This window comes from Petaurus breviceps, unplaced genomic scaffold (genome assembly GCF_028583685.1).
Source record: "Petaurus breviceps papuanus isolate PSGF00001 unplaced genomic scaffold, PetGlider_PUasm1.0 90925, whole genome shotgun sequence".
NCBI lineage: Eukaryota > Metazoa > Chordata > Mammalia > Diprotodontia > Petauridae > Petaurus > Petaurus breviceps.
The window spans coordinates 24248612-24263199 of NW_027187380.1; the positions used below are offsets into that span (position 1 = coordinate 24248612).

Sequence of the window (14588 nt, forward strand, 5' to 3'; positions counted from 1 at the left end):
CTTCAGTGTAGGAGAGCTATTAGATGCTATACTTGGCTGGAAGAGTCAGTATATCATTTCCATACCACAATTAAGCAGGACTAAATTAGAGGTTGCCAGAAACCATCACTAAGATCTTGTTTGAGGCATGAAACAGCTAGATGACTCAGTGTCTACAGACAACTGGGCCTAGAGTCAGGAAGACCTGGGTTCAGATCTGATCTCAGATACCTACTAGCTGTATGACCCTGGGCAAGTCACTTAACCTGTTTGTCTTAATCTACTGGAGAAGAAAATGGCAAACACATCTAGTATCTTTGTCACACTATTTTTTTCTTACCAAGGCATCCTCCCATTTCTCTGTATCCCCCTGAATCTTAGCTATCTATCCTTGAAGCTTTGCTCAAGTACTGCTTCCTCCATGACTCTTTTCCTAACATTCCAGCTTATAAGTAATCAATCCATCAGTTTTTATTAGGTACTTATTATGTGACGCACTGTACTGGACAATGAAGAAAAAAATACAAAAAACTTCTTTAAAAAAGTAATTTAATTTTTGCTATTTTGAACCATAAATCTCTATTATATAGTTTTTTTTAAAGCAATCAGGGTTAAGTAACTTGCTCAAGGTTACACGGCCAGGTGTTTCTGGGTGGGTGCTAAGTGTCTGAGCCTGGGATTCGATTTCCAGGTCTTCTCAACACTGGAGCCAGTGCTCTTACTCGCTGTGCTACCTGGCCGCCCCTATATAGTTTGTTTTTAAAAAGGATATAATGAATTCAACATATCAGTTTCAAAGTGATCCTGTTTATGTGTCTCAACTTTCTTTTTTTCCCTCAGTAGTTTTTTTAATTACTGAAACTTAGATATACAATAAGAAAAGAAAAAAAATATTATAAACTTAAATGTAAAATAAGAGAAGGAAAGAAAAGCACATCATGTGCATAACAGAATATAAGAGAGGATTCAAAATATATAGCAGTAAATTTCCACCTCAAGAAAGGCTATATAATAAATACTACATGCTGTGTTAAGAGCTGGCCATCTTTTCTTTGCTTCCTTGTTAGTTTTCTTTTGTTCTCTGCTGTGCACTTTTAATTTTGCTCTTTTCCCCCCTTCCTTGCCCCCTGCTGGCTACAATTAAGTATGGATAAATTGAGATATAGATATATAGACACACATATACATATATATATATATACATACATACATATATACATAAATACATAGACATATTCTCCCTAACAAATTCTACTTCTGACCTTTGTTTTTGTTTGTGCATATCTCTTATATTTCCTATCCCTTCCAACTCCTTTACTTCTATACACTATCTTACTCTCCTATTTCTTAACCTATCCCTGATCAAGCATCCCTCCCATGTCCTCCCATTCCCATAGATCTCAACATCCTTCTACACTCCACTTTGACCTATTCCCTCACACTCTCTACAGATCCCTCCCTTAACCTCTCCTTCCTCTCTATCCCCTCAGCATTTGATTTCTTACTGAATTTAGAAGACTTTTATATTCTTCTAGACATATGCTTTGTTCCCCCTTGAACCCATTCCCAATGAAAGTAGGTTTCCAGAACTAACAGCCCTCCTCCCCCATTTAATCCCTCTGTGTCAGTTCTTCCTCTCATACCTCATTTATATAAAATAATTAATTATTATTTTTAGCTGTTCCTAAATGGTTTTACTTTTTAAAATCATAGTACATTCTGGTCTTCCACAATCTTTCTTATGAACTACCCAATTACTAATAACAATCTTATACATACTTTTTATATTTCTTCCTATAAAAGGTAAACAGTCTGTCCTTATGAATTCCTTATAATCAGTCCTTGGTATGTACCTTCTATTTCTCTTGGCTCTTGTATGTGAAATATTCTATTAAGTTCAGGTTTTTTTAAACAAAGTCCTGAAAGTCTGACAGTTCATTAAATATCCATTTTTTTCCCATTCAGGATTATGCTTACCTTTGCTGGGTATGATATTTTTAGCCAGATCCTCAGTTCTTTTGCTCTTTGATATATAGTTTTTCAAGATCTTCAGTCTCTTACTGTCACCACTACTGGATCTTGTGTGATTCCAACTGTGGTACCACCATATTTTTTTTTCTTGTTACTTGTAATATTTTATCCTTGAGCTGGGGGTTTTGGAATTTTACTATAATACTCCAGGATAGTTCCTAGGTCACTTAGTGTTTTCCTCATAGGATCTCTTTCATTTGGTGATTGGTGGTGTTTTTTTTTTGTATTTCTACTTTCCCCTCTTATTCTAATGCTTCAGGACAATTTTAATTATTTCTTGTACTGTTGTATCAAAGATTCTTTTTTTTAAATATAGTTTTTAGGTAGTCTGATTATTCTTATGTTTTCTTTTCTTTATCTGTTCTCCAGATCAGTTGTTTTTCTTATGAGATGTTTCACATTCTCTTCAATTTTTTTCATTCTTTATATTTTGTTTCATTATTTCTTTTTTTTTTGAAAAATAATTTGGACATTATTAATATCAAAAAGGTACAAGTGAGAAAATATTAACTACTTTCCCACATATATGAAATTTTATCAAAATAACATATACAAACATATCATAGGCAAGGAGCAGGTGGGCTTTAACAAATGATATTCCACAGCAGTCTACATCTTTACCACACATTTGACTGACAGACGTGGAGAATCCAAGACCCATTATGTTTATTATTTTTTGATTATAAAAATGCAAATATTGTGTTTAAAGGCTTTCTTCCAACAAACATACATCTAGCATATGTAAAAATTATTCAAGATTCCAGATAGTTAAACAAAGATTGAACTAACTTGATAACATGGATCATTAACATCAGGTAAGCTTCATAAAAGTGGTAAACATATGCTCTCCAAAGGATAGCACACATCCAACTCAGGCCAAGTCCAAATTTTAGAGTAATTCTCTATGAATAGTAAGGAACTCCAGATGCTCTAGCTTGTAGATGAGATCCTGTTAGTTATATCAGGTCATGGAACAAATGCCCATATACTATTATCCTTTCAATAGTAGGGTTCTATAATTTTGCCAGGAATTCAGGTTACCAGTCCATACTGTGAAGGCTCCCAGTTCTTTCATTAACCTAGGATGCAGTTCATCCAGGCTTGATGGCAAACTCGGTGAGGGCAGCAATGACAGTAGTCCTCAGTTATCTTGGCTTTCTATTCCCTGCAAACAGTTTTTTGTTCTATCCTTCTCAGGACAAAGATCATTTCCCCAAAGTGGTGAAAAGTGTGTTGAGCATTTTTATCACTCTTGACCCGGAGACACAGCCCCTTCCAGGTAGGGAAGAAAGAAACAACTGATGTGTCTTTCTTTGGGACCAGGAAACCACAAAAAGCCAAATGAACCTGGGAAATTTCCTTTCAGCTTTGGGGACACAAACCCACACTGAAGTCATGGGGGATAAGTGGCGAGGTCTAGGAGTCCCAAATTCTCAGCCAAGCCCAGGCAGTACAGAAGCCTCCGGACTCTAGCTGGGACAGAAGGACGCTCAAGGCTCCAGACGCACCGGGTAAGTCCAGCCCAGCAGGTCGCAGAGGAGTCGGGGGCACTTCTAGACAGGCTACCTCATCCTGCCTCAAGGACCTGTTTCATTATTTCTTGATATCTTACACTTCATTGGCTTCCCTTGCCCAATTCTGATTTTCAAGGAGTCATTGTCTTCCCTAAGATTCTGGATCTCCACAGGGGTGGCTAGGTGGGGCAGTGAATAGAGTACCAGCCCTGAAGTCAGGAGGACCTGAGTTCAAATCAGGCCTCAGATGCTTCACACACTAGCCATGTGACTTTGGGCAAGTCACTTAACCCCAATTGCCCTCCAAAAAGAAAAAAAAAAGATTCTGGATCTCATTTTCTAATTGGTTGACTTTCTTTTCATAATCTTGTTTATTTTGGATTGTCTTTTTTTTTTTTTAGTTTTTTCTCCATTTGATTTTTTAAGTCTTTTAAAAGTTCTTCTTTGAATTCTTTCTGAGCAGGTGACCATTTGACATTACTCTCTGGGCTAGAAGAGGGTTTCTTTGAGGTAGAAGGGGTTTTCCTCCTCTGAAGATGATCCCCAGTTTTCTCTATTCTAACAGTAACTCTCTATGGTTGGATTCTTTCTCCTTTGCTTGTGCATTTTTCAAAAGCTGTAGTAGCTTAGCTTTTACAATCACCTCTAGTGCTGCAGTATGGGGGATGATGCCTCTGTCCTCATATACTCCTTCAGTTCTTCCCTCTGGCCTGGAACTGGAACCAAGATGTCTAGCCTCCTGTAAGTGCCCACAGCCAGCAGTGTCCCTGCGCCACTGGTTCTGGGCTCACCAGTTTTGTGCTGGTTCCTTTTTCCTGTCTCTGCACCACAGTTGGGTCTGGTGTTCCTTATCAGCAGAGGTTCCCTTTATCTTCCTAGCTCAGATATCCAAACTCTTCACTGTCTCAGGAGAAGAAGTTCCTGTGGCTGAGGTTGAAGCAGTCTCCCAACCCAGCTAATGCCAGGGCTTGCTACTTATTTTTTGAAGTGATCTAGGAATTAGTCTGGAGGTGTTTACTTTTCACAAGGACTAAACCTCAGCCTGGGACTTTTCTTAAGATCCGCTATGATTTTCCCAGGAGGACACCTGTTCTCCCCTTATTCTTATTTATTTTCACTGCTCAGTGTTTTAAGGCATTATTTAATCTCTTTTATGGGGGAAAATCTTGAGAGCTAGGAATTTTCTGACCTATTCTGCCATCTTTCCAGAATCCTCCTTTCTGAATTTTCAATGACCATTTTTGGAGGGAGAGCATCATCACCACTATTGTCCTTTCCTTCCATCCCAGCTTCCCCCAAGTTAAAAAGGAAAAAAAAACCCAATCCTCCTTTGCAACAAATAAACATATTCAAGCAAAATAATTACACATATTAGCAGTATCTAAAAATATACCGTATTTCACTGCTTAGTCATAGCAGGTTTTATGCCAATTTTTTTAAGCAAAAAATTGAGGTGCGACTATTATATGAAGCTTTTAAAAATTGTGCTGGTATTACTTAAAAATAATTTATTACTAAACTTTTGCTGGCAGACAAACTATACAGTTTAGCTAGCCTGGGAAGATGCAAGTCTTACCATCTCTGTGACTTACTCATGGCAACTTTGCCTGCTCACCCACTCTCCTTTTGCCTACAGTTCTTCATTGGGTTGAGTGAAAATACCATTAGTGCTGCAATGCTCTAAACAAACCATTCAAGTAGACTTTTGGAAATATACTGACAATGTGCATGAGCTGAGAATTCTAGGCTCGGACTCATAATGTGCATGAGATAAATGTGTATTCATTCATATGCCACTAGTGAATATGTTGCTACTCTTTTATCTTTTAAGCAGCATGATGAACAGAATTGTACCATGTGACAATTATGCAATGAAAGGTTATAAACCAATTTTTGGACTGAAAAAAACAGGGTGCAATGATTATGGGGTAAAATGCTGTATGTCACTCTCTTTCAGGAAGTAGAGTGAGTATTTACTCCATCATCAACTCTCTGGAGTTGTGATTGATATTGCATTGATTAGAGACCATAAGTCTTTAAGAAACATTTTTTAAAAACAATATTGTAGTATAGATTTTTCTTCTTTAGTTCTGTTCACTTAACTCTGTAATATTTCATATAAATCTTCCCATGTTTCTCCATCTATCTCTTTCATATTTTCTTATGGTGCAATAATATTCCCTTGCATTTGTATAACTAAAATGTCCAGCCATTCCCCAATTGGTGGGCATTCCCTTTGTTTCTAGTTCTTTGCTACAGCAAAAGGTCTCTGAATATTTTTATACATATGAGCCTTTTCCTGTTTTTCTTATTTATTTTTTTGCATGTCTATATGTCAGAGGAAGTCTAGGAGTATGGTTGTGTCCTTAGTAGTGATATTTGTGGGATGGCTCAGTGACTTTTGGGGGCATAGTTCCAAACTGATTTTCAAAATGGCTGGACCACTTCATAGCTTGCCCAATAGTGTATTACTGTTTCTGTCTCCCTTATAGTCCCTCAAACAATTATTTTTTTTGTAGTTTTATCATTTTTGTTAATCTGGTGAGTATGAAGTAAAATGACAGAGTTTTTTTAATACTCCTTCTTTGAAAAGTGAGAATTCCTAACCTTATAGCACTTAAATTCTATAGTGTAAATGGGGGAGGGAGGAATTTTCCCCTCTGTGAATACCCAAGGCACTGTCTGTAAGACACAGTTTTAAAGGGCATTCTTATTCCTCTCCATTTATTTCATTAATGTCTCAAAAAACCTTTAAGCTCCTTAAGGACAGAGTCTGTCTTACGCATTATTTCTTTTCAATTAATCAGTTTTCCAGGTAAACATTCTACAGATACTTAAATATTACTGGACTAGTGGAAATGAAGTATCTATACTAGGATGAGTTCTTGTGTATTGGAGACTATTTTTGTGGTTAGTTTCATTAGTGATCATTTCTAAAAGCATGTCAAATTAGATATAAAAATAAGTCTGGGATTATCATTGGAAAGGACTTTGGAAAACTAACTCTTGTATGTTATTTTAAAAAATATTTTGATAACTGAATTTCAATAAATTGTTTCCTGTGTATTTTCTATTTAGCCAAAATTTTTCTGAATATCTTCTGTCTTCTTCCCAGAATCCTCCCCCTATCCTTATATTCTCTTAATTTAATTCTTTCAGTTCTTATTAGTTGTTCATCTGTGTGTGATAATTTCAATGAAAAGTCTATCTCAGAAATTATTCAAAGTATATAAGAAATAGATTTACATTCAATTATAATCAACTGGACCCCAAACAGTGCAATTTATTTGTAAGGCAAGAGATTCTCAAACGTTTTTTTGTGTGTCATTAATCCTTTTGGCAATATGGTGAAACCTATGGACACCTCAGATTCTGGGAAGATAGTGGAGTAGGTTAGAAAACTTTTGGCTCTGCAAATTTCTCTCTGTCTCTCTGTCTCTCTCATACACACACACACACACACACACACACACACACACACACACACACTGCCTCAGAACAGCATAAATAAACAGGGGGTAAAGCAGTTGTCCTCCTAAGGCAATTTGAGAAGACCCCAGGAAAGACCAAACCTCCAGAGATAGAGGTTCAGCCTAAGTGAAGAGCAAACACCTCCACATGAACTCTGCAGAATCAACAAACAACAAGCCCTAGTGGCTGTGGGCATTTGCAGGATATTAGAGTCCCTGTTTCAGTTCCAGGGCAAGGAGGATGGTTTTGCAGTGATGGGAGAGATGAACGAGAGCAAGATCATTTGCAGGACCATATGACTGAGGGCTCTAGCCATGGCTTAGGAGTAGAGAGGAGAGCCTAGTGCTGGGCAGACCTCAGAAAATAACAGTAAGAAGGACCTGAGACTTGAGGCATCATTCCCCATACCTCAGGACTACAACTTGATTATACTAATAGCTGCTAAAAACAAAATAAAACAAAAAAAATAATAAAAATGAGTAAACAATAGAAAAAGAACCCAACCATTGATGGCTACTATGGGGATAGAGAATATCTGGGCTCATATTAAGAAAAGGTAATGGAGCTAAAATTTTCAAAGCTCTCAGGTTAAGGAAAAAATATTGGAAGTAACAAGAAATAACAATTTAAATATCATAGAGATACTAGAAGAATTACACAAGACCTAGCAACTACTACATTAAAGGACCATCAAGGGGTGGCTAGGTGGTACAGTGAATAGAGCAATGGCCCTGGAGTCAGGAGGACCTGAGTTCAAATCTGGACTCAGACACTTAATATGTACTAGCCATGTGAACTTGGGCAAGTCACTTAACCTCAATTGCCTTGGCTTTCCCCCTCCAAAAAGCCAAAAAAAGGACCATAGGACTTGAAATACCATATTTCATAGAACAAAAAAGTTGGGGTTATGACCAAGGGTAACTTATCTGCAAAGTTAAATATAATCCTTAATGAAAAATATGGACATTTAATGAACTCAAAGACTTTCAGGTTTTTGTGACAAAAACCCCAGAACTTAAGGGAAAACCTGACAAATAACATCCAGGAGAAACATAAGGTAAACATTAAAGACCAATTATAAGGGACTCAATAAGGTCAAATCATTTACTTTGTATATGTGGAAATATTAGCAGTACTCTTATGATTGTCATCTTTATTTGGGTAGTTTGAAAGAAAGGTTTGGGCTGAGCTGAATAATATGGGCTGATTCTAAAAAAAATAAGAATGTGTAGGAGTAATTATCTCATACAAATAAAAGGAAAAATTGATACAGAGGAAGCTATAATAGGGGGGAGAGCAGGTAGTGCTGAAACCTTACATCTCATCAGGAATGCATTAAAGAGGAAACAACATATATATGTAGAAGGGTATAAACGTCTTCTCAATTCAGAAAGAAACAGGACGATAAGGAGATAGGTGGGGAGGGGAGAGGATAAGAGAGGGACACTTAGAGAAGTGGATAGGTTAAGGAATAGGAGGGCAAAGCAGCAGGTAGAAGTAAAGCAGAGGAGTGAGGAAGGATAGGGTGAAGGGTGACAAGAATAGTGAGGAAAAATAGAAAGGAGGAAAATACACAACTTGTAGCTTAGAATTTGAATGGGAAAAATTTACCCATAAAACAGAAATGGTTAGCAGATTAAAAATTTGAATTCAATAATATGTTGCTTTCAGTAAACATAAAAATGAGAGATACACACAAAGATAAAATAAAGGACAGGAGTAAAAAGGCAGGGAGTGTAATAATGATCTCAGACAAAGTTAACACTAAAATAGATTTAATCAAAAGTAAAAAATAGAGAAACTACACTATGCATCAGCAATATTACTCAATATTATTTTAGGACATTTAAAATACCTAGGCAACATAAAGTACCTGAGAGTATGCCTGCCAAAACAGACATGGGAACTAGATGAACATAAACATAAAACACTTTTTATACAAATAAACTCAGATCTAAATAAATGAAGCAATACTTTTTGTTCATGGGTAAGTAAAGCCAATAAAAAATTTTTAATGACAATTTTACCTAATTTATGTAATGCCATCCTAATTAAATTACTAAAAAAATCTTAGAAAAATTGATAACAATGTTTATGTGGAAGAATAAAATGTCAGAAGCTTCAAAGAAACCAGATAAAAAAAGATGCAAAGGAAATAGATTCAGCAGCATCAGACCTTAAACCATATTATAAGGCAACAGCATTGTTGAAGTATGAAAAGGATAATTTTGATTATTTTAAATTAAAATTGTCTTGTATAAATGAAACCTATGTAGCCAAGAACAGAAGGAATGCAGAAAACAAAAGAAAACCAACAAGGAAGCAAAGAAAAGCTGGGAAGCTTTGAAAACAATGTATAGTATTTATTACATGAGTTTTCTTGAAATGGAAATTTATTGTTTTATGTTGAATCCTCTTATGGTGTTCTTTTCTCATTTTGTATTTAAGTTTAAATTTTAAAAAAAGTTTACCAAAAAAAAATAAGGAAGTGTTGAAGGAGGTCTTACTATTCACAAATCCCTTTCTCTAAAATACATTCAATCATTCTATACTTACTGCTTCTGTCTGGTGTAACATATGTTCCTCTCTGTTACTGTAGGCATACCTGATTAACATCACTGTCTCCATGAAAATACTGTATTTGATGAATAGCAGTGGACAAAGCCATTAGTTTCAGAGGAACAATGAAAAAAAAATGGACACTGGCAGAATGAAAGGGTTTCATGACTTTATATGTACTGGCATATAACAACATTCCAGCATAATGCACATGTAATATTTTCCAAGGAAGTAAAGTCCAGAGAATGGAATTACTGAGGGTACTGAACAAGACTGAAACCTGCATTGTTCTGCCCACAGCAAAGATTTTAATACTTCTTTAAATTTAATGAAAGCAGCAAGAATCACTAGTGACAGAAATCTCCTGGTTACCTTGATTGTTCTGTCATTATCTCTAATCAGCTGCTTCTTTTCCTCCTCAAACTTCTTTATCACTTCTTGGAGCCGCCTCTCAGCTGCCAGGTGCTGGCGGCTGCTCTCTTCCTTCAGAGAGGAAATCGTTGTCTGAAGGTCTGCTATGATCTGCAATGAGAACAGCAGGCTTTGAGTATTAATTCTGCAGTAAGAGGAATTGATTTCTACATGTATTTATGGTGGATAAGTGATTGGATTAGGCAAACAATTTCACAAACTATTTCAATTAGCATATCACACTAGCACATATGACATTTCACACAATCAAAGATTAAAATTATGAAAGGCACAAAACTTATGAAAACCAACTTGGGAGAATTTGTTATTATAATGCCCCATAATATTTATTCATCAGAACAAAGGACATTTGTGATCTCAAAAAGCTGAAATTTGTCAGATTTTTAGAAATTTACTTTATCAGTGGTATTGAAGTCAAAGCGAAAGAGATCCCATGGCATATTAACTTAGAAATTTACAAATCAACATTATCTATGTTGCAATGTATTTTTATTTATTTTATTAAATGTTTCCCAATTACTTTTGCTTTTTTTGGAGGGCAATTGGGGTTAAGTGACTTGCCCAAGGTCACATGGCTTTTTTTTGGTGTTAAGTGTCTGAGGCCGGATCCGAGCCCAGGTCCTCCTGACTCCAGGGCCAGTGCTCTATTCACTGCGCCTCCTAGCCGCCCCTCCCAATTACTTTTACTGTGGTTCAGTTGTACTTGGGCATGGTCTGGACCTTGAGTATGACACGTCTTTATTTCACCACTGAGATGAACAAAGATTCACCACTCTCCAAAATATTTTGAACTGTTAACAACTAAAACAATGTAACTAAACAGATTATTTTATCCTTGCCTATATGGGATCAATTTTTTTATAATTACTTTGTACATGCTTTATATCTAGTTTTCTGTGTATATATAATTTTCCCTCAATATAATGGAAGCTCCTTGAGGGTAGATATTTTTCCTGAATTCTCCAGTGACTAGTATGGTGTCTGACAGATAGTGGTCACCTACTAGATGCTTACTGAATTGAACTGAAAATAGGAGCAAGTTTGAGAATTCTCTGTGTACAAATTGCTGACAGTGAATTAATAGGATTCATTCTGAGTTCTCCAACACATTCATCAGAAAGGTCAAGAATTCTGCATACAGTAGAAAAGTTGGAGGGGGTCAGTTAATCCCATTGCTCTGGCTGTACATCCCAATCCCTTAGGATTCAATATGGTCATCTGGGATTCTATGGAAGAGTACTAGATTGGTTCTAGTTTAGAATGTGACTAGCTCTGTTAATGTCTTTTTAAGTCAGTTTTTCTATCTGTTACATGGGGAAGGGGGAGAAACTAGATTATAGGGATAAAATTGAAAATGAGTATACATATGTGTATATAGATGAGCATATATATACACACAGAGAATGGTAGTGTGTATGTATGTATGTGCATGTGTATTTTGGTCAAGACTTGTATTTCAATAATATATTGAATTATTTTTTAAAACAGGAATAATATAATTATTTTACTTTGATATCCAGAAACATCTGTAAACTTCTAAAAGCAACCAATATCCAGAATTCTAAAAGTAAAGCAAATTTAACCCCCTCTCCCAAAAGGAAAAAAAATTGAAATGTGAACTATTCAACATCACTGAATACCCATTTTGGACCTCTTCCCAAAGTCCCTCCTTGTTGCTAATTTTTTTCTACTTTTGTCAAATCCTTAAGGATTTTCTTAAATGGAAACTGAGGCAAACAAGATTAAATAACTTGCCCAGGTCACAAAGCTAGTAAGTGCCTGAGGTCACATTTGAACTCAAGTCTTCCTAACTCTAGGAATGGAGCTCTCTCTACTGTACCACCTAGCTGCCCTCAGAACACTTATTCCTCTTTGTTACTGATGCTTATACTTTGCCAAATACTAACCCTGGGACCACTCCCCTATTCCTTTTCTATTCCTCATGCTGTTAACAGAGTTGGTTGAAATTACTTAGCAAGCCAACTGGGATCACTACAAATTTGTTATATTACTTCTAGTTCACCCTTATCTTAGCATGACAGTCATTTTACTCCTCCCCAAGGCTGTCTTAAATCTTCTCTTCTGAAAGCTACAGAAACATTAATTCCCTCACTTTTCCCTCTCTTCTGAGGAATTCACTTAATATTTTACTGAAATAGGGACTATTCATTGTGAGTTACTCCTTCCCCCCTCTTTTATATCTCAAAACCTCCTGACATTATCCCTCATTCTCTCCTCCTTTACTCAAGTTTCTGATGGGCAATCTTCTCCTCTTCAAATCCTTAATTCCACCCCTTCCCATGTTCTCAAGCAGACAGTTCCTATAATCATTCCCTACACCTCTCTTTAATATCAATTTTTTCTTATCAACTAAAACCTTTCCAGTTGCCTACAAACAAGCCCAAGTCTTCCCCATTCTGAAAACAAACAAAAAACCTTGACTAGACCCTACTATATCCTTACATGCCTTTCTTTCACAACCAAACTCCTAAAAACAAACAACAAAAACCCTGACTCAATTTGTTGCTTCTACTTGTTTTCCTTACACATTTCTTAACTCTTTGCAATCTGGCTTCCAGCTTTTATTACTCATCTGCAACTACTTTCTCTAAATTTACAAATAATCTCTTGATTGCCAAAACTTAGGGGTTTTCCACAAATCCTATTCTTATTTAACTTTTTGAAGGTTTTTTTTTTTAATTTTTAGCTCCTTTCTCCTGGATGTTCTTTTTCTGAGTTTCTATAATATTACTCTTTCTTGCTTTTCTTAAGTTTTTAAATTATTACTTTTCTGTCTTCTTTGCTTGTGCATTGCTCATAGCATGCCCTCTAACTTGGGGTTGCACCGAGGGTCTGTCCTGGGACCTTTGCTATTTCTATATATTTCTATTTCACTTAGTTACCCCAGAAGTTTAATTATAATTTTTAAACTGATAACTTCAAAATCTTTACATCTGGCCCCAATCTATACTGAGCTCCAGTCACACTTTCCCTATTGTCTTTTAGAGTATTTCAATCTAAATGTTCTACTGCCTTCTCCATTTCAGGCCCTTGTCACTTTATGCTTGGATTTTTGCTAGTTACGATTTCCTAATAGGTCTTCCTACTTCAGTTTTCTTCCCGCTACAATCCATCTTCCACCTCGCTGCCAAAGTGATTTGTAAGGGCAGCTAGGTGGAGCAGTGACTAGGGCATTGGCCCTGGAGTCAGGAGGACATGAGTTCAAATTCAGCCTCAGACACTTGACACATTTATTAGCTGTGACCTTGGGCAAGTCACTTAACCCCAACTTCCTTGCTTTCCCTCCTCCAAAAAACAACAACAAAAACAACCAAAGTGATTTGTACATGTCTAACCAATTTACTCTTCCACTCAAATTCCATTGGCTTCATATTGCCTTTATAATAAAATATAAATTTGTCTTTTAAAGGCTTTCCTTCATAATCTAGCCCTAATTTGCTTTTCCTACCATTACTACTATCCTTCCTATCTTCTATGATCTAGCCATATTAATTTGCTGTTTCCTACACACAATATACTATCTCTTTTGGTTGGAATGAATGTCCATCCACTTTTAAAATCTTTCTTTTTTCCTAAACTGTACTCAAGCTCTACTTTCTATATGAAGCACTTCCTGATCCCCCAAATTACTATTGTTCTTTCCTTAAAAAGGTTTACTTTGTATTTAGTAACACACACATATACTTGTCAAGTCTATATTATATATAGTAAATGCTTAATAAATGCTTATTGTTGACTGGACAATATATAAGTAAATGCCCCCGTAGTTATTTTGACTTAAAAGAAGGGTAGAACTGTGAGATCCTCCCTTCCCCACTTCTCCCTCAAAGGGTGACGGAGGGGCTGACAACCCAAGGTTCAAATACTCCAAACACTGTAGACTCATATGCTTCCTCTAATTAGTTTTATTTACCTTTAACAGAAGACAAAGCTCAAAGCAAAATTATTTTATTAAATGGCACAGTAAAAACTTAGGATGTCCTCATGTTGCTCCCCTTATTCAGGTAAGTGTGTAGAGCTCCCTGGACCTGCTTCTATCCACTTTCAATCTTACTCAGCTGGGATCTCTGGATCTGCTTTTTGCTGGATAGTATCTCCTATTGGGTGAACTGCTTCTGTAGGATGTCACTGCTGATGGGAAAGGTGGGAAGAGGAGAAACCCCCTTTTCTCCCCACTATTTTGTATATGGGGAAAAAAAAGAGAACAATTTCCTCCCCAGAACTAGATTCTTCTTCCATAACTTGCTCTCTGCTGGACTATCAAGATAATTCTCTTGACTAATTCCACAGCTCACTAATTTGCTTTGTAAAGCAATATGACTGACATTTCATTTAACCAAATGCTAACTGCCCTATATCTAACTGATAGAGTTTCTTGATATTGCCTAAAAGAGCAAAGAAATTCAATAGCTTTTTTTCTTTTACATTGCTTATACAAGCTGTGAAAGGGCCAAATAAACCTCTTAGGGTTTTAACTAAAGTTTCACACCCTTTAAAAGGTAAAAATTGATCCATACAAAATCTTGCAAATGCGAAAGGGGCAAAACATTAATACTTTATTGTCTCAGGAAAAGGAGGAGA

General features: G+C 36.3%; 1 protein-coding gene across 11 annotated transcripts in view; it reads right to left on the bottom strand.

Annotated features, from left to right (window-relative positions):
• The window catches only part of CEP112 (centrosomal protein 112), a 555671-nt gene that overhangs the window by 118760 nt on the left and 422323 nt on the right, over nucleotides 1–14588 (bottom strand). For all 11 annotated transcript variants that reach the window (XM_069076590.1, XM_069076589.1, XM_069076587.1 and 8 more), the window contains one exon: nucleotides 9927–10076. In XM_069076590.1, coding sequence (XP_068932691.1) covers nucleotides 9927–10076 — 150 coding nt within the window. The remainder of the gene's footprint in view (nucleotides 1–9926; nucleotides 10077–14588) is intronic.